This window comes from Neophocaena asiaeorientalis, unplaced genomic scaffold (genome assembly GCF_003031525.2).
Source record: "Neophocaena asiaeorientalis asiaeorientalis breed wild unplaced genomic scaffold, Neophocaena_asiaeorientalis_V1.1 scaffold719, whole genome shotgun sequence".
Lineage (NCBI taxonomy): Eukaryota > Metazoa > Chordata > Mammalia > Artiodactyla > Phocoenidae > Neophocaena > Neophocaena asiaeorientalis.
The window spans coordinates 130261-151744 of NW_020173970.1; the positions used below are offsets into that span (position 1 = coordinate 130261).

The following is a 21484-nucleotide window of genomic DNA, read 5'->3' on the forward strand; positions in this document are numbered from 1 at the left end:
TGCGGTGTTGTGGCCTCTCCCGTTGTGGAGCAGAGGCTCCGGATGTGCAGGCTCAGCGGCCATGGCTCATGGGCCCAGCCGCTCCGCAGCATGTGGGATCTTCCCGGACCGGCGCATAAACCTGTGTCCCCTGCATCGGCAGGCGGACTCTCAACCACTGCGCCACCAGGGAAGCCCTTTATTTCCTCTTAATTTATTTCTCATGAACTCCTTTTCTGCTAGCGCTTAAAAAAAAAAAAATGTTGACACCATTGGATAGGTTATAGCTAAGTCTGGTTTTAGCCAATTTACTGCCTTGTTGAAGTATAGTCAATCAAAAGTTATTAAGGAAAACACCATTGTATTCCTTTTTCTACCAGTTTCCTTTGTGATGTTATTAGACATATCAGACATACGTTTCATTTGGTTAAATACCTAGAAGTGAATTCTCTGGGTTGCATGGTAGGTATATATTTAATTTTGAAGAAACCACCAAATTGTTGTACCATTTTGTACTCTGGTCATCAGTGTATGAGAGTTTCAGTTCCTTCACATACTTGCAAACACTTGTGACTAAGTCCTCCAACTATGTTCTTTGTTAAAATTGCTTTGGCTATTCTAAATTCTTTGGATTTCCATATAAATCTTAGGATCAGCTTGTCAGTTTCTACAAAAATGCCTGTAGGAAATTTTTTTAGGGTTGTTTTGAATTTGGGCAGCACTGTCATTTTAAAAAGATAATTTTCTAATCCATGAACATGCTATCTCTTTGTTTATTTAGGTCAGAAAACTTGGTATAGGAGATAAGATATTTTGACATTAACATTAAACCACTGTGAGTCTCACATTTATTGTTTGAACGTTGGTATCAAAAGTTGGAAAAAAATTTTCTTTTTCTTTCTCCCCTCCTCCTTTTCCTCCTCCTCCTTCTTCTACATCTTTCTCACTGAAAGCAAATTTATCACAGGCTCAGTTTTTAATTCATATCGTATCTTTGTCCTCTTATGTTGTTCAAAAACTTTATATTGTTTTGGTTTCTGTTATATTTAGAAATGTGTTGACAAATGAAACATAACACATTGTCCAATAGAGGAACATGAAACTGTAACTAGCATAGTGGGCAGTATCCATTTTGAGGTCTGACATAATACCTTTTTCATTGGATTGCCATGAGAATCAAATGAGCTAAAAGCCTGTGAGAACTAAAACTGCAAAATGCTGTTATTAATGTTTTATTTAAAAGAGGTGCCCAAATAAACTTTTTAAAAATTGAGACATAATTGACATATAACATTGTATTAGTTTTGGGTGTACAACATGATGCGGATATGTATGTATTGTGAGATGATCACCACAAGATATTTAGTTAACATCCACCATCACAAGTAGTTACAAAAAATTTTTTTCTTGTGATGAGGACTTTTAAGATCTACTCTTGCAGCGACTTTTAAGATCTACTCTTCCAGCAACTTTTAAATATAGAATACAGTATTATTAACCATAGGCACCATGCTATACATTACATTCCCAGGACTTATTTATCATATAACTGGGAGTTTGTACCTTTTGACCACCTTCACCATTTCTCTCATATTAGTTTTAGCCATGCAGAACTTTTTATATTCTTTCAAAGTCCAAGCTATACTAATAAGGTCCACTGACAGAAGTCTCACTTTCATTTCTGTACTCCTCAACCTGTTCCTTTCTTCTTCCTATATGTAACTACCACGTTATTAGCTTTTTCATTTCCACTGTTTCTTTTTGAAAATATAAGCAAATGTATATATATTCCTGTTTCCTTTCAACATCAGCACAGAAGGCAGCATGGTATAAATACTTCCTGTACTTTGGCATTTTAATTTATTGATATGTTCTAGATAGTACTTCATATCCTATATAGAAATCCTCCTCATTTCTTTTTACAGCTGCATGTTACTCTGTTTTGTGGAGTTACCATAGTTTATTTAACTGGGCGCCTATTGATGGACATCTGGTTTGTTTGCAGTCTTTTGCTTTTATAAAAATAATACTTCCATTAACCTTGTGCATATATTATTTTGTTTTTTTGCTAAGTGATCTTTGGGATATTTTTTCTAGAAGTGATGCCATTGAATCAAAGAGGAAATACATAGGAAATTTTGCTAACATTGTCCCAGTTTCCCCCCATAATGGTTCTGTCATTTTGTATTTCTAGCAGCAATATATGAGAGTGCCTATTTCCCCACAGCATCACAAAAAATTTCAAACTTTGAGATTTTTGCCAATCTGATGGCTCACTTTTCTTTAAATGTATACCAATTTCATTGATTTCTTTGGTTATCTTTTTTTTTTTTTTTTTTGGTACCTCAGACTTCTCTTTTGGAATTGTTTTCTTCCTCCTTGAAACAAATCCTTAAGAAGCCCTTGCATGTACTTTGTTTGGCTTATTATTCTCTATGCTTCCTGAATCTGAAGTTTCATGTATTCTAATGCTAGAATATTGTCCACCAATATTTCTTTAAATAGTGCCTTTTCCACATTCTGTTGTCTTCTTCTGACACATGCTGTTGTCTTCTGCCTTCTTATTTTTTCTTCCTTGTCTTTTAACTAGAACTTAATATGTATTCCTCCCCTCTGCTGCATCCTGGGTAGTTTATCCCATGGTAATTTATTCAGTTCTCACTTCTTGGTTTATTATTCTCTTCTTTTTTTGTTGTGTCTAACTTGCTGTTTAACCTGACCAATATGTCTTTATTTCATTGATAATATTTTTAATTTCTGGAAGTTCTGTTTCTTCCCCCCACTCAAATCTGCCTGGTCTTTTTTAGGGTATCTTACATGTTCATATTTTCTATTTTTAAAAAAATTCTTTAAACATTTTAATCATAGTTGTTTTGTATTCTTAATCTGATAACACCAACATCTGAAGACTCTCTAATACTGGTTTTTAATAGTTTCTGCTAATTTTGCTCATAGTGGCTTGTTTGATCATGTGCTTTGTGATTTTGGATTGTATGCATTTCTTCAGATTGTGTGTTGGAATATTGCAGAACCTGAGGTGAGGGTGCATTTTGCAGAGTATAAATGTTGCTTCTGCCAGTTGTCCTATTACATTACCAACCTACGACTACTTTAAGTTAAATTCTTGGCTTTAGTTTTCCAGACCATGGAGATAGCATATGTTTGAAATGAAAACCTCCCTGAAAGTGTGCCTGTGGAGTTCTAAGGGATTGTTTTTCCCCTACCTGCAGTGAAGACTGAGAAAAACAAGTTCTTTTGTTGTTTCTCTTTGCCAGCTGACAGAGTTTTTTTTCTAGTTCATTCTCCCATTCAAGATGTAGTTCTTCAAGGGTCTGCTTTGTCATTTTGCATGGGCCTGAGGCTTTATCTCCTGTCCCTTTCTTGGTGGTTAAAAATCAAGCTTCTAGTATTCTGATCTAGTGACTGCCTCCAGAGGAGATGCAGCTTCATCCTCTGCTTACCTCTCTAGGTTTCAAGTTCCTTTTTGGTTTTGGCCCTAAGAAATTTGCTTAATTCCTGTGAACTTGGCCATAGTACAAATGGATAATTGTTACATTTAATTCAGCATTTCTAGGTAGAGTCGACCCTTGAACAATGCTGGGGTTAGGGGTGCTGACCCCCCTGAGCAGTTGAAAATCTGCGTGTCTATTTTGACTCTCCCAAAACTTAACTACCAATAGACTACTGCTGACTGGAAGGCTTACTGATAATTTAAACAGTTGATTAACACATATTTTGTATGTTACATGTATTATATACTGTATTTTTACAATAAAGTAAGCTAGAGAAAAGAAAATGTTATTAATAAAATCATAAGGAAGAAAAAATACATTTACAGTACATATATGTATTTATTGAAAAAAATCCACGTATAAGTGGACTCATGCAGTTCAAACCCTTGTTGTTCAGGGGTCAACTGTGTTTTATATCAGAAACAATTCCCTCCCCACCACCCCAGAATATGTGGTCCAGATGTAATTTTCTCTCTGTTGCTTACTTAACATGGTATACACAAAAAACATAAAATACTCAGGCTCTTAAAGTCTCCACTTAACTCACCTGATTTACTGTTTATAAAAATGCAGTGTTATATGGTTGCTATCATTCAGAGTATATTTTTTACATTTATTTATTTCTATAGTTCTTTCTCTATTTTTCCTTATTCTTATGAAAGTAATGGTAATTGTACAATATTTGAAACAAATAGTCAATAATAAAAAGACAAGTAACCAAATTTTTAAATGGGCAAAAGGATTTGAATAGACATTTTTCCAAAGATGATATACAGATGGCCAATAAACATGTGAAAAGATGCTCAACATCATTTAGGGAAATAAAATTTAAAAACCACGATGAAATACTACATCATACCCACAATGGCTATAATAAAGGTGGACAATGACAAGTACTGGTGAGGATGTAGAGAAATCAGAACCCTCATACATTGCTGGTAGGATTGTAAAAAGGTGCAGCCACTTTAGAAAAGTTTGGCGGTTTCTGAAAATGTTAAGCATAGAGTTGCCATAAGACCCAGCAATTCCACTGCTACATATACTCAAGAGTAATGAAAAAATGTGTCCACAGAAAAACCTGTACATGAATGTTCACAGTAGCATTATTAATAAAAGCCAAAAAAGTGGAAACAACTCAAATGTCCATCACCTGATAAGCAAAATGTAGTCTATCCCAGTGGACTAGTATTTGGCAATAAAAAGAACCTTGAAAACATTATGCTGAGTGAAGGAGTCCAGTCACAGAAGACCATATGTTGTGTGATTCCATTTATGTGAGATAGCCAGAATAGGCAAACCTACAGATACAGAAAGTAGATTAGTGGTGTGTAGGGATAGGGCAGGAAAGGGGAGATGATGGGTAGTGACTGCTTAAGGTTACAGAGTTTCTTTTTGGGGTGATGAAAATGATCTAAAATTAGATTATGGTGATGGTTGTACAACTCTGTGAATATACTAAAAACTATTGGATTCTTTAACTGGGTGAACTTTATGGTATGTAAATTACATACCATTAGTGCTTTTGAAAAGGGTTACTGTAGGGGAAGGGAGGAGGGGAAAGAATCAATTGACAGGTTTGTCTCTCTTCCTGTCCATTTATCCGTTGCCCAGATTGTTGGTTAAGAGTTAGATATATCTCATATGGTGATTCCCGCTGTTTTGGAAAATTGCATGCTTCAACTTAATTGATGCTTCATTTTGGTATGATGGCTGATAATTGAAGTCTCGGGTTCTATAGGTCCTACGTTACCTATTAGCTGTGTGATCCTTGCCATGTTTCACTACCTTGTAGATTGTTCCTTTGTTTATAAACTTAGGATAATTCCTGCTTTTCCTACCTCAGAAGGTTGTTGTGAGGTTCAAATGAGAGGGAGATAGTACTTTGAAAGCTGTGTAGTTCTAAATAAGTATATAATAGTATTAAGATTCCTAAAGTTCTCTGTATTTTGTTTCCATAGGAGTAAAACACAAATCATTTCTAACAGTTGAGGACTGTTTTGAGTTGGGCAAAGTGGCCTACACAGAAGCAGATTATTACCATACAGAACTGTGGATGGAACAAGCACTAAGACAGCTGGATGAAGGCGAGGTTTCTACAATTGATAAAGTCTCTGTTCTAGATTATTTGAGCTATGCAGTGTACCAGCAGGGAGACCTGGATAAAGCACTTTTGCTCACAAAGAAGCTTCTTGAACTAGGTATGTTAATTTGGCCTAATTCAAGGTTAAAGATGTATTGGTGGATATATAGATATACTAATTATAATTATGTGTGACTGTATATATTTGTCATATAGCTTTGGTACTTTTTATTTGTCATAAGTCAGGAGCTCATCTGTCAGACATACTTTATCTTTCTGTTTATCCTCTAAATAAATGGCAACTGGTCTTTCTCACCTAATAGTACTACAACAGTAGCTGTGTTTCTCTGCTCTTGTACTCTTCAGGTATTTCAAAATTGGACCTAACCTAGCTAACTCAGTCAAAAATATTTGTTTACCCTGTTGCCATATTAAATATTGACTGGTGTTCTTTGAAGGAAGTTTTTGGTTTATTGCATTTCATATTCAGAAATAGTGATTTGAAATGTCAACCTAAATAAAAAGGTAAAATGAGGCAAACTCAGAATTGTCAAAAACATGAGTTTAGTTAGTAATAGCAGAGGAATTGCATTCAGGACCTGCAAAATGTAGGAAGCTACAGGTGAGTCCATTGAGGGATTGGGGTAGGCTGTGTTTATGGGCAGGGAATGTAAAGGGGGGAAAGTTCAGTTAGAGTCTGTTCAAATCAAAAACAAATGGGGACTAGCGTTGAACATTCCCTAAGCAGACAAAACCAGTCCAGTCATACAAACAAAGCTCAATTCAGCTTACTTTTTTTTTTTTTTTGATGGTACGCGGGCCTCTCACCGCTGTGGCCTCTCCCATTGCGGAGCACAGGCTCCGGACGCGCAGGCTCAGCGGCCATGGCTCACGGGCCCAGCTGCTCCGCGGCATATGGGATCCTCCCAGACCGGGGCACGAACCCGTGTCCCCTGCATCGGCAGGCGGACTCTCAACCACTGCGCCACCAGGGAAGCCCTCAGCTTACTTTTAACACCAGCTCAACTTGGGTGATTTCTTGTTCATGCCCCTGGAAACCATAAGCAACATTTCCTAAGATTGATATGAGGCAACCCTTGACCAATTCCCTGTAATTTAAGAAAATTCCAGTATTATCAGTTTTCTGAAAATCAGACATTTATGGGAAATCAGTCTCTCAGTCCTTAAGTTTTGTGGTCCTGAGGGCACATGCATGAGATTTTCCATTTTATAGCCTCTGGTTGAAATTCTTTCATAAAAATAAATAGACTGGAAATATATTTGATTGTCATATTCAAATGTTAGGAAAATATGATATCTTATGAAGATTTTACCACTAGTGTTTTGAACAGAGATATAGTATTTCTGTAAGTATGAGCCAGGGGCCACATGCAACAGAATTACTTGGATACTTGTTAGAAATGAAAATTCCTTGATCTCCATACCAGACCTACTAACGCAGAATCTGTGGTGGAGTTGTATGCTAAAAAAATTCATGTGGTCTTTGGTATATAATGAAGCTTTAAAACTTAAAAAAAATTCTTTTTATGAATAGGTAAATATGTGTATATTAGGAGAGTTGAACAGTTCAAAAACATTGGTCATCTGAAAATAAGCTTTTTTTTTTTTTTTTTGTGGTACGCGGGCCTCTCACTGCTGTGGCCTCTCCTGTTGCGGAGCACAGGCCCCGGACGCGCAGGCCCAGCGGCCATGGCTCACGGGCCCAGCCGCTCTGCGGCATGTGGGATCTTCCCGGACCGGGGCACGAACCCGTGTCCCCTGCATCGGCAGGTGGACTCTCAACCACTGCGCCACCAGGGAAGCCCTGAAAATAAGCTTTTGATAATTAGGTTACTTCTTAGTTGAGTGAATTAATAAATTGAGATATTAATTCAATTACCCTTTTTTCCCCAGCATTTTTTAGTGATATTTTTCCTCCTGACTTAAAAAATACTTCATTCATTATAGAAAAAAATACAGAAGAGTCATCACTCAGAGCCAGTCACTCAGAGATACCCACCAATTTTTTTTGTTTCCTCGTAGTATGCCCCCTCCCCCCTTTTCCCTTTCTTTTACAAAAGTAGACTCATTGTGTATATCACAACATATATTATGAGCAGTTTCTCAGAGACAAGAAGTATTTTACAAATCTAAGGCTAGATTTTTTAAACACTTCAATTAATGTCACAAGTGAAGTTTCTGTGTTCTGTTCTGTCTTTTTCATTTGTGTGTGTCTGGTGGTTTGGATTTTTTTTCTCCTGGATGGGTGGAGTAGTCCTCCTTTCCCCTACTAAAAGGTAGCTAACAATTATGACTAGCAATTCCAAGGCAGTTAGTGGATTCTGGCTTATTTGAAAATTATATTTTTAGTTTCTCTTTTCCATCTCACTTAGAATTTTGGGACAGAAGTCCACTCAGCCCTCAGAAGTAGACTGTGTTCTGCGTTTATAATGTGTCTGCGGTAAAGGTTGCTTTTGAACTGTATACCTTGTCTTCCTCATGGTCATTACATTTCAATTTCAGAAAAATCTTTTCCATTGCTTCAAATAAGTGTAATAAGTAATACTTTAAAATTCATTTGACATCAAAGCTGATTAGTAACTTCTCACATGGAACATTCTCAAAGTAGAAGCGGTAATTGCTACTTTGAAATAAATGGCTGATTCCATCTCCAGAACTCTTTTTGTATAGGGTGACTATATGTCTTGATGTGCTTTGGGCAGTACAGGTTTATACCTATTGTTTTGGTATAATAATTTTCATTAGTGCCTCCTTTCACTCTCAGAAGCATCCTGGTTTGGAAGGTAAATTTATATATTCCTTGATTTGTACATTGTTGTATTCTGATGCTTGAACAACTGTAAGCTTACTCATGGACATGCTTTCTTTCTTTTCTAATAGATCCTGAACATCAGAGAGCTAATGGTAACTTAAAATATTTTGAGTATATAATGGCTAAAGAAAAAGATGCCAATAAGTCTGCTTCAGATGACCAATCTGATCAGAAAACCACACCGAAGAAAAAAGGGGTTGCTGCGGATTACCTGCCAGAGAGACAGAAGTACGAAATGCTGTGCCGTGGGGAGGGTATCAAAATGGTAAAGTGGAAAAGCCAATTGTGTGTGTGTGGAAGTGGATGTGTGTGCGTGTTTGTATTGTACATAGTTCTAGAGAGATTCAGAATTCTTTTATTTTTAAAATTTGTGATAAAAATCAGAATTATTGATAAAGTATTACAGTATGCCACATCACTTTATTATAGGGTCACACTTAATATGCTCCAACCCTTAGTAAAATAGCTTTAAAACAAAACTTGTGAATCATATACCATTACAATGCATTTTTGGTAAAGGTAAAGGAAAGCCCTTTGTGCATTTTTAATATTTCTTAAATAGACGAAAACATTTCACTAGGCAATCCTGTCAAGGTTGACTAGGAGCAGAACCAAAAGAGATCACTGTATAGATAAATCCACTGTTTCATAGGGTGGTTTAGAATGGTATATTATTTCTATTTAAGATTGCTGAAATCTCTTTTGCATTAAGATATAAGAAAAAACTTTATCACTTCCCTTAAATTATCTAATTCTTGGGCTTCCCTGGTGGCGCAGTGGTTGAGAGTCCGCCTGCCAATGCAGGGGACACTGGTTCGTGCCCCGGTCCAGGAAGATCCCACATCCCGCGGAGCGGCTAGGCCCGTGAGCCATGGCCGCTGAGCCTGCGTGTCCAGAGCCTGTGCTCCGCAACGGGAGAGGCCACAACGGTGAGAGGCCCGCATACCACACACACACACACAAAAAATGCACAAAGACTTTAAACATATTTTGGCTTTAACAGTTATTCTTTAAAATACTAAAACATGTCTATAAATATCCCTTTGTTTATTGTATATCTATATTTATGTATTCATACTCAGATTACTAGTGCTTCAGGATACTTAATAGGTAATAGGCCAAAAATAATAAAGTTCAAGCGTGGGGAACATAGTTTTTGTTCACCTTTAGGACTTTTCAGATCCTTTTTATGATAATGTGCATTATGGATAGGATATACTTTGTTTCTCAACGTTAATTGATCATGGAATCCTTATTTAAGGAATATCATGTGGTACTAGTGTTCAGTTGAATGCGGGCATACGTAGAAGGAGTTAGTGAATTTTTGAAGTGAGTACTTTTAAGTGAAAACATTTGAATAGTGTTTAACTTTTTCTCTACTACTGATAAACTGAAGCTGGGTTTTACGTTTTTATGTTGATGACTTCCTGGTATTTGATGACTCACTGTTGACAGCCTAACCTGTAACAGCAAATAAGTAGATCATATTTATGTTGACATTTTTGATAAGTTTGTGGATTTCCAGAAGAACATGTTTACTTTCGCTTTGGGAGCTAATAAGTAAATACAAATTAGACTCATGAAACATTTTTTTAAAATTTCACATCTAAATATTTTAGTGTGTGTCTTTTAAAGATAAGGACTCTTAAAAAATAACCACAATACCATTATCATGGTATTTCCAGTATCACAGTATTCATAGTAGTTCCATAATCTCATCAAATATCTAGTCAGTGTTCAGATTTCCAATAGTAAGCAGATATTTTTTATTGCCCTTAGAATCTCTTAAAGAAGAGAGCAAAATAGAACTACAGATATAAAAACAGAAGTCTGTTAATTTGCCAGTTTGTTGATGTAACACACACACGTCAACTCTGCCCCAGGTCAAAGGAGCATCCTTTTTCTCAGAATAGTTAAATTCATCTCATCATCGTATAAAAAGCTTATTTGATATAAAACCTTGGATTTGATTCTAGGTAAATAAAGTACAAGAATAAACATGAATCATTATTTGTTTTTGTATAGTTAATAATTAAAACCAAAACTAATATTATTCCTACCTCATAATATGAAATACTTGTTTAATCAAGAGAAGAATCAGCAATGGAATAACTTATTTAGTTAATATAATACATAGATGATTGAAAGGAACCTTTATTTGTTTTGTTGACCACTCTGTCTTTAATACCTGCTAGTAAAAGCCCCTGGCTTCTTTGTTTAATAACTTATTTTCTCTTTTTCAGAGCTACCCATTTTCTTCTTTACTTTAAAAAAAAAAAATCCCTTAAATTTTTTTAAAATTGGGAGGTATTTGGGAAAACCTGGTTAGGTTTTGTTTTGTTTTCTTTTTCTTTTAGAAACTTTCTGAGTGCTTCCCAGTTACCTTGTGAAGTTTGGAGCAGTGCTGGCCATTCATTTCATATTTCTATAAATATTTTATTATTTCTTTCATATTTACAATGCCTGAACTTTATTTTGATGAGAGAAGGGGTTAAAGAGAAACCTCACCTTTTAACAATTTAAGGCCTACCATCTCTTCCAGAAAATAATCATTAATAAAACTTTTACAATCCTGAAGGTCCCATTTGATGCGGAATATTTGCAGGGTACTGTTTCTTCTGTGTGTTCTTCCTCAGATACTCTGTGTATACACTAGCATGATTATTGTTTCTTATCTTCATAGGAACAAGCATTAAAAATATTATTACTCTAATATATTTATAATATTTTTAACTTTATGTTTAGACTCCTCGGAGACAAAAAAAACTCTTTTGCCGCTACCATGATGGAAACCGGAATCCTAAATTTATTCTGGCTCCAGCCAAACAGGAGGATGAGTGGGACAAGCCTCGTATTATTCGCTTCCATGATATTATTTCTGATGCAGAAATTGAAATTGTTAAAGATCTAGCAAAACCAAGGGTAAATAATTTTTTCCTTTTTTTCTCTCCTCAATTTACTCTACCGGTGTTTCAGTTTTTTCCTTTGCAAGATTATAAAAATGATAATTGACATGGCAATAAGCCCATAGATAGTTTTAGATATTGTTGTTGCAAACTAATGGCATTAACTAAGCTCTGTACCAGTTGTTCTCTGTTATCAGCACAAATAACATACCTTGCAACTGGGTTTTAAGCACTTATTTATGAAAATCATAGATGAGATTTTTATTCACACTTGAAAAATTTGTGTTTCAGCACCTTCCTGAAAAAGTTTTCTATGTACTTTGGAGCCCTTTAATCTCAGAGACTAATCAAAGACCAACTTTTTATGTCTTCTATAGTTTTATCTGAAATAATACTTGAAGTACTTTTATTCCTGTTTAGGTACATTATTACTAGAAGGATATAGCTGGGTACAAACATCTTGCTAATCTGAAATAAGGACATCATAGTTTTCTGACTTCAACCCACGTCATTTATCTTAATAAGAAAAACAATTTATTGTAAACACAATCCTATAAACTTAGTGTTTAGCATAGAAATTCTTCTTTTGTGGGAGTGTGAGAAAGACTGCCCTTTATGCTCTTGCCTTTTTTCCCATCAGCTTGTTCTTAAAATCTGTTTGGTCTTATTGATAGTAAAATACAAACCGCCATCACTTTCATAAAGAGATTGTTAAATAAACACTAGGAATATTTTTGCTCAATTATTACACAGGAGTTGGCAAATTTTTCTGTAAAGGTCCAGATAGTGAATATTTTTTAGGTTTTGCAGGCTGTATAGCCTGTTATATAACTACTCACCCCTGCTGTTGCAGTGCAAAAGCAGCCATAGAAAATACATAAATGAACGTGGCTATATTCCAATGAAAGTTTATTTCTAAAAGCAGGTGGCTGGATGAATTTGGCCCATGGACCACAGTTTGCTGTTCCATGTTATATCATAAAAGTTGAGTTGTCTGGATATCTGTACTGTAGAATAAACTTGAAGTCAGAATTGTTGTTGTTGTTGTTGTTAAGTTTTACTACTTTTCCAAATGGGTACTTTTTGTTTTTTACTAAAGATTACATTTTAAATGGAAAAGACGAGTCTAATATGTATGGATGTTGTCCAAGGGAGTTCTTATAAATCTCTTAAGCAGAATGCCACTTAAAACCACATCATATTCTGTCATTCTCTTTTGGATTTTAGTTCACTATTTGTGGTCAGTAAACCAAAATTACCTTGGGAGAATATTTATTAGGATTTCATTTCAGCTTGGAGATCAAGTCTTATATTTCTGGGTTTGGAGGCCTCAGTCTTCACAGTGGATGCCTCAGTTGGATTATTTGATCAAGAAATTCAATGGCAATAAAAATTTTATACTCTTTTGTTAACATCTGAATCATCCTTCATTTTTAGAAAACAGTTTAAAATCATTATCTTGGCTGTCATCTCCTTCTGTTTTTTAACATTTATGAGTTCTTTTCATCTGTCTTTGTGCTCATCCAAGATTATTTCACTGTTTGTGTGAAATATATGAGTAAATATCTTGAAGGAAGAAAAGATGACCTTGAAACAAATTTTGAACATTATCTTTGCAAACATTTCCATCACCGAAAAAATTAAAACAAAAAGTTTGGAATGGATTATTAACTGCAAATAGCCATTCTTATAACTATAAATTAAACTTCAAATTTTAGAAATTTCTTTTCCTCACGTCACGTCCTCTAACCGTTGAAAGAAATTTAATTTCCAGTCTCTTTTGTTTGTGTACCCTCCATTCACACAAAACAAAAACAAAAAATTTTAAAGAACTTTTAAAAATATAAAATATTTAAAAATCAACAGGCTTTCAAGGCTAAACACAGGTGACTGGAAGTCTATGGAATTACTTTCTCTTTTTAGCCTCCTTTGTAAAAAAAAAAATCCCAGAATTCTAACTGATTGGATAAATGTGATTCAATTTTTTTTTTTTTTTTTTATAATGCAACTATTTTGATGGTTGGCTTCACAGCTGAGGCGAGCCACCATTTCAAACCCAATAACAGGAGACTTGGAGACGGTACATTACAGAATTAGCAAAAGGTAAGAGATGTGTATGCTGCATATTTTGCCCTCTAATGAGTGTTTTGTACATCCTACAGGAATTATTCATTTAAGGGAAGTAGGTCATTTTCAGTCTCCAGTCAAGTCACCACCTATTTTTACGCATGGATAAACTGCTTTGTGTTTCACAGGTCTTTCCCTTTAACTAGAAGTTCTGTTTTTAATATTTAATTGGTCTGTTATTTTTAGGGAGTTAATATGCTTTGCATCACTCTTCAGGTTAGGAATCAGATATCCAGGAAATGGCTTTTATACTTGTTTTCTTTTTCCTTTTTCTTGCCAAAGATGGGGGGAAAGAAAGCAGCAGCCTGGATTAATCTGGGAGTCGTCTTTGTTTATGTAGTTCTCTCATATTCATAAATGCTGTGGTGAATTCACATCATTCTTCATGATGATTGTATTGGCATTTGTTCATGCATCTTATAAAATAACATTGTCATTTTGGAGTAATCTATTTCTCCTGTTGGAGTTTTTATTTTAAAAAACTTGCTGACTTAAAAGCTGGCAATGGAAAGAACAGAGTTATGCTTCAGATCTCAGTCTTTCAAATGCTATTACTTCTGAGTTTAGTTGCCTTTTACTTCACCAGAGAGATTTAACAACAGTTATAGCTTGGTGAGAGTTTTAAAAAATGAATTTAAAGAGACTAAAGAGACCACTAATTATTCTTTTGTCAAATAATTTAAAGAACATTAAACTTCTAGATCTGAGAAAGCACCTGTGAAACCCAGTGCTATAAAAAATTTACATAGAGCTTCAAATGATTTTTTAAAAAAAGTGAAAGGACAATCTACAACAAAAATCTGTCAACCCATTTTCTCTTGATTTGGAAGTGGCTTTTCTTATTGCCACCTTTCTAAATGTTTTTGCTGATTCGAAACCATTACCTACCATCCAGACCAATCTGAACCCTTCCAATCACCTGTGGCTTGGCAAAACAAAACAAAACAAAAGCCCCAAATTGCCTGCTACGTGAGTAAGTCCTTGTCCTTTCTCTTTTTTTGTAGCTGAGCCGAGCTACAGTACATGACCCTGAGACTGGAAAATTGACCACAGCACAGTACAGAGTATCTAAGAGGTAAGGGAGTAATGGGAAGAATTTTAGTCATATTTGGACTATTTTCTTTCTTGAGAATCTAATTTTCATAAAACCCATCATATGATTTCTAAGAACTAGGGTATTAGGCATAGGTATTTGATGACACCCGTGCCTGACTTTTCATGATGGACGTGGTTATGGGGCAGTTAATAGAAATTACTAGATTTTAAAATGCCTGCTGAGATATCCCAAACCCTACCTGATAAGTGAAGCTGTGTTCTCATATTAAAGTAAGGGAAGTTCCCAAAGAGTCTTCATTGAACAAGGCCTAATTTGGTCTCTGTAGTAAAGCAGGGGTTGAAAAATCTCTGGGTTACTCAGTAGGTAGTGAGAAAATGAATGCCTTGAAGGATTACCTAACAAATCCTCTGCAAGTCAGTTGGTTTCAAATTCTTTGCTTTTAACAATATTTAAGAGAATCTCCTTAAGTTATTGGCTGATAGATCACTGAAATAATTTTTAATAAAAGGTCACTATGTAACTTATTAGTGTATATAACATATAGGAGCTTACAAAATAAGTGACATTATTTCAACAGAACTCCTTTTCCATCTACTTATTTACATAAAGGTTTCTCAGCTCTCATAAAAATGAAAATAGAAGTATCATTGAGCTGAATTCCGTCTCATTGTAGCAATATTTATTCACAGATACAATACCTAATTGAAAATAACAAAATAAGCTTTTATCCATTCATTAGGAATCTTTTAATATATTTTCACTTTTTATATTTGATGATGATTGTTTAATCATGTTCTTTAATGTATACTAATTATAATTGTAATAACCCATTCTAGGAGACATTTTTTTTTAACACTTAGGCCTTTATGTTATAGGAAATTTATATTTTTATCAGTTTACATAAATATTTTTCTTGTAGAGAAGTATAATGTGATGAATAAAAGACTTTTGGTCATAGAAATATATCACTCTAGGGCAGGGCTTCTCAACCTCAACACTATTGACATCTTGTATCAGATGATTGTTGTTTGTTGACTGACCTGAGCCTCATAGGATGTTTAGCAGCATCTCTAGTGCCCACTGGATGCCAGAAGCACCCATCATCCCAGTTGTGACAATCAAAAATGTCTTCAGACATTGCCAAATGTACCCTGGCAGGCAAAATTCCCACCACCATGCCTGGGAACTTCACCTCTCTACCCCTGTTGAGAATCACTGTTTAAAAATGGAATGAAAATGCAAGTTCAAGGAAAAAAAGAAAAGAATAATGTAAAATTTCCAAGTTTTTAAAAAATGCTTCATTAATATATATTTTTTAAAGTGGATGATGGTGGGCATAAAATCATTATGGTATTTAGAGTCCACTGGATACATAAAACAAGTAATCATTTTTCAGAAATTACCACTGTTTTCAGTATGACAGAATTAAATCCTTTGAAACTCTTACGATGAAAAATTTCATTTGTCAACTAAAAATTGTGCAAAGGAGTACATAGATTTTAACAACTATCTTAGGCACTCAAACAAAAAAAGTTAACATTGTTGCTATGAGTCATAGCAAAAGTAGTATAAAGGCTAGATAGAATGCATTGATTTCATTTTCTTAATTACTGTTTTTAGGCAAAGCTTTATGTCCTTCACATATTAACCTTCAGCATCCCCACACACATATTCTGGTCTCCTAACTGTTTGCCCTATACCACTACCTGTCCCCTTGCCCCTAATCACATTCCTATAATGTGATTTTGATTTTAGTAACACTAATACAAGGTAAGGATTTGCAGTAACTAATTTGGATAGACATGTTGAGCTATGGTTTATAATGCTTCTGTGCATAGTAATTAACCCTCATTTTGAATAAGCTAATTTTCCATTTTACAGAACCTTATTCATGTCTAAAAAAATGAAGCCATTATCTATTTTTAATAAAATAACTAAATCCATTGTCTGTATATTTTATCAGAGATTACATGATGTTAGGCATTTTTACTGTCATAAACCTAGTAAGTATCTAAATTTTCCAGATTTTGCTGTTTTTAGGAATCATTTAAAACAAAATTTTATGAACTTAATGTTCTAGAAGTCATTTTTGGAAATTTTCTATATATACAATAGACCTTTTGACAAAATATTCAGCCCACAGAGTCATTGGGCTTTTACCAACAAGTCAAAATAAATTACTCGCAGAAAGGTGGTCTACAAACATTTTTTCTCTCTTAGGAACTAAATACCTCTAAATATTTTGAACTTATTTTTTAAATATTATAATTTTATAGCTCTGAGAAGCAATTTTATTGGATTTTTGAGAAAGGCCCAGCCATGCTTCATATTATTTATAATAGCAGAAGATATTTAGCCAGTAGCATTAGAAGCATTAGAAGACTGAGTAACACTACAATAAATTCACACAGGCTTGGCAAAGTATGCAGTGTGGGTGTGTGTTTGTGTTCAAAACAACATAGTAAAAAGAAGGGTTCCACAGCACAGTGATTTTCATCTTTACTCTTAAGGAAAATTGTTCATCAGCCCTTTTAAAAATAAAATATATATTTTGAGAGAGAGCTCTTAACTGTTAAGGAAGGAATTTGCTCCATAAAATATCAAATACATTTCATATTTTAACAAATTAAAAGTCTCTACTGTTTTGGAAATTTAATAGCTATGTCAAGACATTTTCTACCCATCACTGTAAATCTGAATTTTGAAGATTTTACAAGTGTAATAAATGAGTGTTTTCTGTTTCCTTCATATTTTATGCCTCTGAAGAAGGCATCTCAAATGCAAAATAGCAGAAAGAGTTTATGTGTAGTGATGTCAGTTAATGTGATCCCTTTTACTCTGGGAACATCTGTATTTTGAAAGGGTCAGAAGGGAATTTCAAATATCTGTATTTTGAGAAATTTCTTAAGTGATTGCATCATCATCTGTGGAAGTAAAAATATGTTCCAGTGTTCTAGCAAATAGAATTTTCCTTGGGCAAAGTATGTGTGGAAATTCATTACTGTTTAAAAACATAAAGTTTTTATTTACTTTATTGACTATCTGCGAACTTCTGGCAAATCATTTTTTGTCTTTTCCAATATTTAAAAAAAAAATTTACTACGACTTGTTAATGGAGAAGCTAGTAATTTTGACTAAATCAAAGAAATAAAATTTTAGTTTTTGAGAGGTAAACATTCAGTTATATGCTCTGAGAAGACAGTTTAGTTATTTGAGCTTATAAGTCCAGTTAAAGCAACATAAATAATGAGATATGCAAATAAACCGTCTACTTAGTGTGATAGAAAAAGCTTCTTTGATTCTGGTGGAATCAGAATCACTTCTTGGAAGTGATTTCATTTTTTTTACTTTCAAGTACATATTTCCTACAGTATGATATTTTATTATGCTTAAGATTTAATTTACCCCATGTTAAGGAGCAAATACAGTGTAAAAATATTTTAATATTTTCACAACATAGAGATCAATGCAAATAGCTTTGATTTTTTTAAATTTAATTTTATTTTTTATACAGCAGGTTCTTATTAGTTATCTATTTTATACATATTAGTGTATAGATGTCAACCCCAAATTCCCAATTCATCCCACTGCCATCCCACCCCCCCGCAAATAGCTTTGAATGATAATCACATTTTTTTAAGTGCCATAATTTTTTTAATGAATAATTTTAAAAATAAATTTATTTATTTATTTTTGGCTGTGTAGGGTCTTTGTTGCTGCACACAGGCTTTTCTCTAGTTGTGGTGAACAGGGTCTACTTTTTGTTGCGGTGCGCAGGCTTCTCATTGCGGTGGCTTCTCTTGTTGTGGAGCATGGGCTCTAGGCGCGCGGGCTTCAGTAATTGTGACACGCGGGCTCAGTAGTTGTGGCTTGTGCTCTGGAGCGCAGGCTCACTAGTTGTGGTGCACAGGCTTAGTTGCTCAGTGGACCGCAGACCAGGTGGCCATGGCTCACGGGCCCAGCCGCTCTGCGGCATGCGGGATCTTCCCGGACCAGGGCACGAACCCGTGTCCCCTGCATTGGCAGGTGGACACTCAACCACTGTGCCACCAGGGAAGCCTGGCAGGTGGATTCTTAACCACTGTGCCACCAGGGAAGTCCAAATTGGCATAATTTTTAACAACAGCATTGCCTTCTATTGGGTAGAACAGTGGTTCTCAGATTGAGATAACTGAAATGGATAGATCTATAGTGTTGTATAATTGTCCCACTAAGAACCAAAGGGACTGGATAAATTCCCAGTGTGGATGGTTAGCCTTTCTTTGTTAACTATTAAGCACTTAGAGAAGAATTATTGAAAGTTTTGCCCTCTGTAATTGGCACTTTGGGCCCTGAATTATCTTTTGCCTTTGCAAAAAATCACATAGTGGCATTCAAATTATATTAATCATATTTCCTTTGGAGGTTTTATAACAGTCTTCAAAACCTCCAAAATGGTGTTGTCTATTTGCTTGAGCATGCCTTCCTTAGTATTAGAAATATAGTCATGCAGTGTGAGAATGTTTCTCCTTATTTTTTTTGTTTTGTTTTTGTTTTCTCGGTACGTGGGCCTCTCACTGTTGTGGCCTCTCCCGTTGCAGAGCACAGGCTCCGGACGTGCAGGCTCAGCAGCCATGGCTCACGGGCCCAGCCGCTCTGCGGCATGTGGGATCTTCCCGGACTGGGGCACGAACCCGTGTCTCCTGCATCAGCAGGCGGACTCTCAACCACTGCGCCACCAGGGAAGCCTGTTTCTCCTTATTTAAATAAAGCATTCCAGTGATATTTTTAAAAAGCATATATTAAAAGAATAATAAAGATTTTTTAACAGTAGAAATTCATTAGAAATGAAAAAAATATATTGCAGTGTTACTCTGCATGTACAGTGTAGCTCTCAGGTTCCTGTCATTAAGAACAAAAGAAATATATTTTGGGTTATCTAGTTATTAATGGAAAAAAAGGACACATATATAAAATTATCTGGAGAAAGAATTCTGTTTTTCTTCTGGCACTAAATTATGTTTTGTGGAAAAAACACTTTAAAACTTAGTTGACATTTTCAATTATAATTTTACAAAAGATAAAGAATGTTGTTCAAATGATTTTTTTTTCCTGTTATAGTAAATATTATAACTTTACATTCTAACTCAGTTAAAGCACTGAGTACTAGAAGAAAGAATGTTGATTTCCGATTACTTAATTTAATGTAGGAGTAAGACTTCCAGATCCTAAAGAATAGACAGTTAACATATTACAGTATCATTGTCTCCACTGAATTTTTAGCAGTGTTAAAACAACTCAGAGCTAATTTCTTCAACTACCCGATAGGTCTACAATAATGTTGCTGAAGACAGATTAGCAGTAATGCTTTAAGGGTGGGATCTAGATGAATAAAATGTTTTAAACATATGGAGTTCTCCAGCTTAGGAAAATCTTAGTATATTTTGGAGAGGTTTTCATGTAAAAGTCAAATTAAGTGAAATAACTTCCTATGTAGAACTCATTTTCCTCTCTAATGACTATGGCAGAACCACAGTTAAGATAAGTTTATATTTAAGCTGCAGTTATCAATGACTTTCTCTCATCTGAGGCTTAACTGCTAAGCCTCAAACCTTCTATTGAGATCATTTGTGATATAACAAGAAGTGCAGATTAAAACTTTTTTTAAAAAGTTAAAAAATTAAAATATTTTTGCCTCTAAGATTGGCAAAGATTGAAAAGATTGATACTGGCAAGGATTTTATGAAATGGGCACTCTCATAAACAGTTGATAGCAGTATAAATCACTGAAACTTTTTTGGAGGGCAATTTGACATTTATCAAAATGTAAAAGTCGGGGCTTCCCTGGTGGCGCAGTGGTTGAGAGTCTGCCTGCCGATGCGGGGGACGCCGGTTTGTGCCCCGGTCCGGGAGGATCCCACATGCCGCGGAGCGGCTGGGGGCCTGTGAGCCGTGGCCGCTGGGCCTGCATGTCCGGAGCCTGTGCTCCGCAGCGGGAGAGGCCACAGCAGTGAGAGGCCCGCATACCGGGAAAAAAAAAAAAAAGTAAAAGTCATCTAGCAGTTCCACATCTAGGAATTTGTCCTACAGAGATATTCGCATAAGTATGCAAAGATATACAGAAATTTCTGTTACAATATTGTTTGTACTAGAGAAAAATTAGAAACAACCTTATTTAACCAGTGCTTTATTGACTGACCTTCGTGGTCATTTTGAAATTAAAGTTATTTTATTTTAAAAAGAAAAGCAGTAGTTTAAAAAACAATGGGGAATGGAAATGTAAAGTGTTACAGTTGCTGTGGAAAACAGGCTGGCTTCCTCACAAAGTCAAACATAGTATTATGATATGATGCAGAAATTCCACTTCTAGGTATATACCCCCCATAATTGAAAGGGACTCAAACAGATTACTTGTACACCCATGTTCATAACAGCATTATTCACAGTAGTCAACAGGTAGAGGCTGTTGACTATTAATGGATGAATGGTTAAACAAAATGTGGTATAAACAAATTATGGACTATATTCAGCCTTAAAAAGGAATGAAATTCTGATACATGCTATATGACATGGATGAACTTTGAGGACATTATACTAAGTGAAATAAGCCAGGTACAAAAGGACAAATATGGTATGATTCTACTTACAGGGGGTACCTAGAATAGGCAAATTCATACAGACAAAATGTGTATTAGAGGTTACCAGGGGCTGGGAGGAGAGGGAAATGGCAAATTATTGTTTAATGGGTACAGAGTTTCAGTTTGGGATGAAGAAAAAGTTTTGGAAATAGATAGTGGTGATGGTTGTGTGACCTTGTGAGTGTACTTAACACCACTGAATTGTACACTTAAAAATGGTTAAAGTGGTTAATTTTATGTGTATTTTACCATATTTTAAAAAATGGTTAAAGTGGTTAATTTTATGTTGTGTATTGTTTAACCACAGTAATTTTTAAAAAATGAGGCAGTGCTATGTGTATTGACTAGGAAAGATGTCAGAAGTATTTTCAGG

The 21484-nt window shown here is 35.1% G+C and overlaps 1 protein-coding gene across 3 annotated transcripts in view; it reads left to right on the plus strand.

Moving 5' to 3' along the window:
- The window catches only part of P4HA1 (prolyl 4-hydroxylase subunit alpha 1), an 85160-nt gene that overhangs the window by 36261 nt on the left and 27415 nt on the right, over window positions 1-21484 (plus strand). For 2 of the 3 annotated variants that reach the window (XM_024753130.1, XM_024753132.1), the window contains exons 6-9: window positions 5450-5689; window positions 8473-8669; window positions 11150-11326; window positions 13343-13413. In XM_024753130.1, coding sequence (XP_024608898.1) covers window positions 5450-5689; window positions 8473-8669; window positions 11150-11326; window positions 13343-13413 — 685 coding nt within the window. Of the gene's footprint in view, window positions 1-5449; window positions 5690-8472; window positions 8670-11149; window positions 11327-13342; window positions 13414-14441; window positions 14513-21484 lie in introns of all 3 variants that reach the window. The other variant, XM_024753131.1, reaches the window with a different exon arrangement.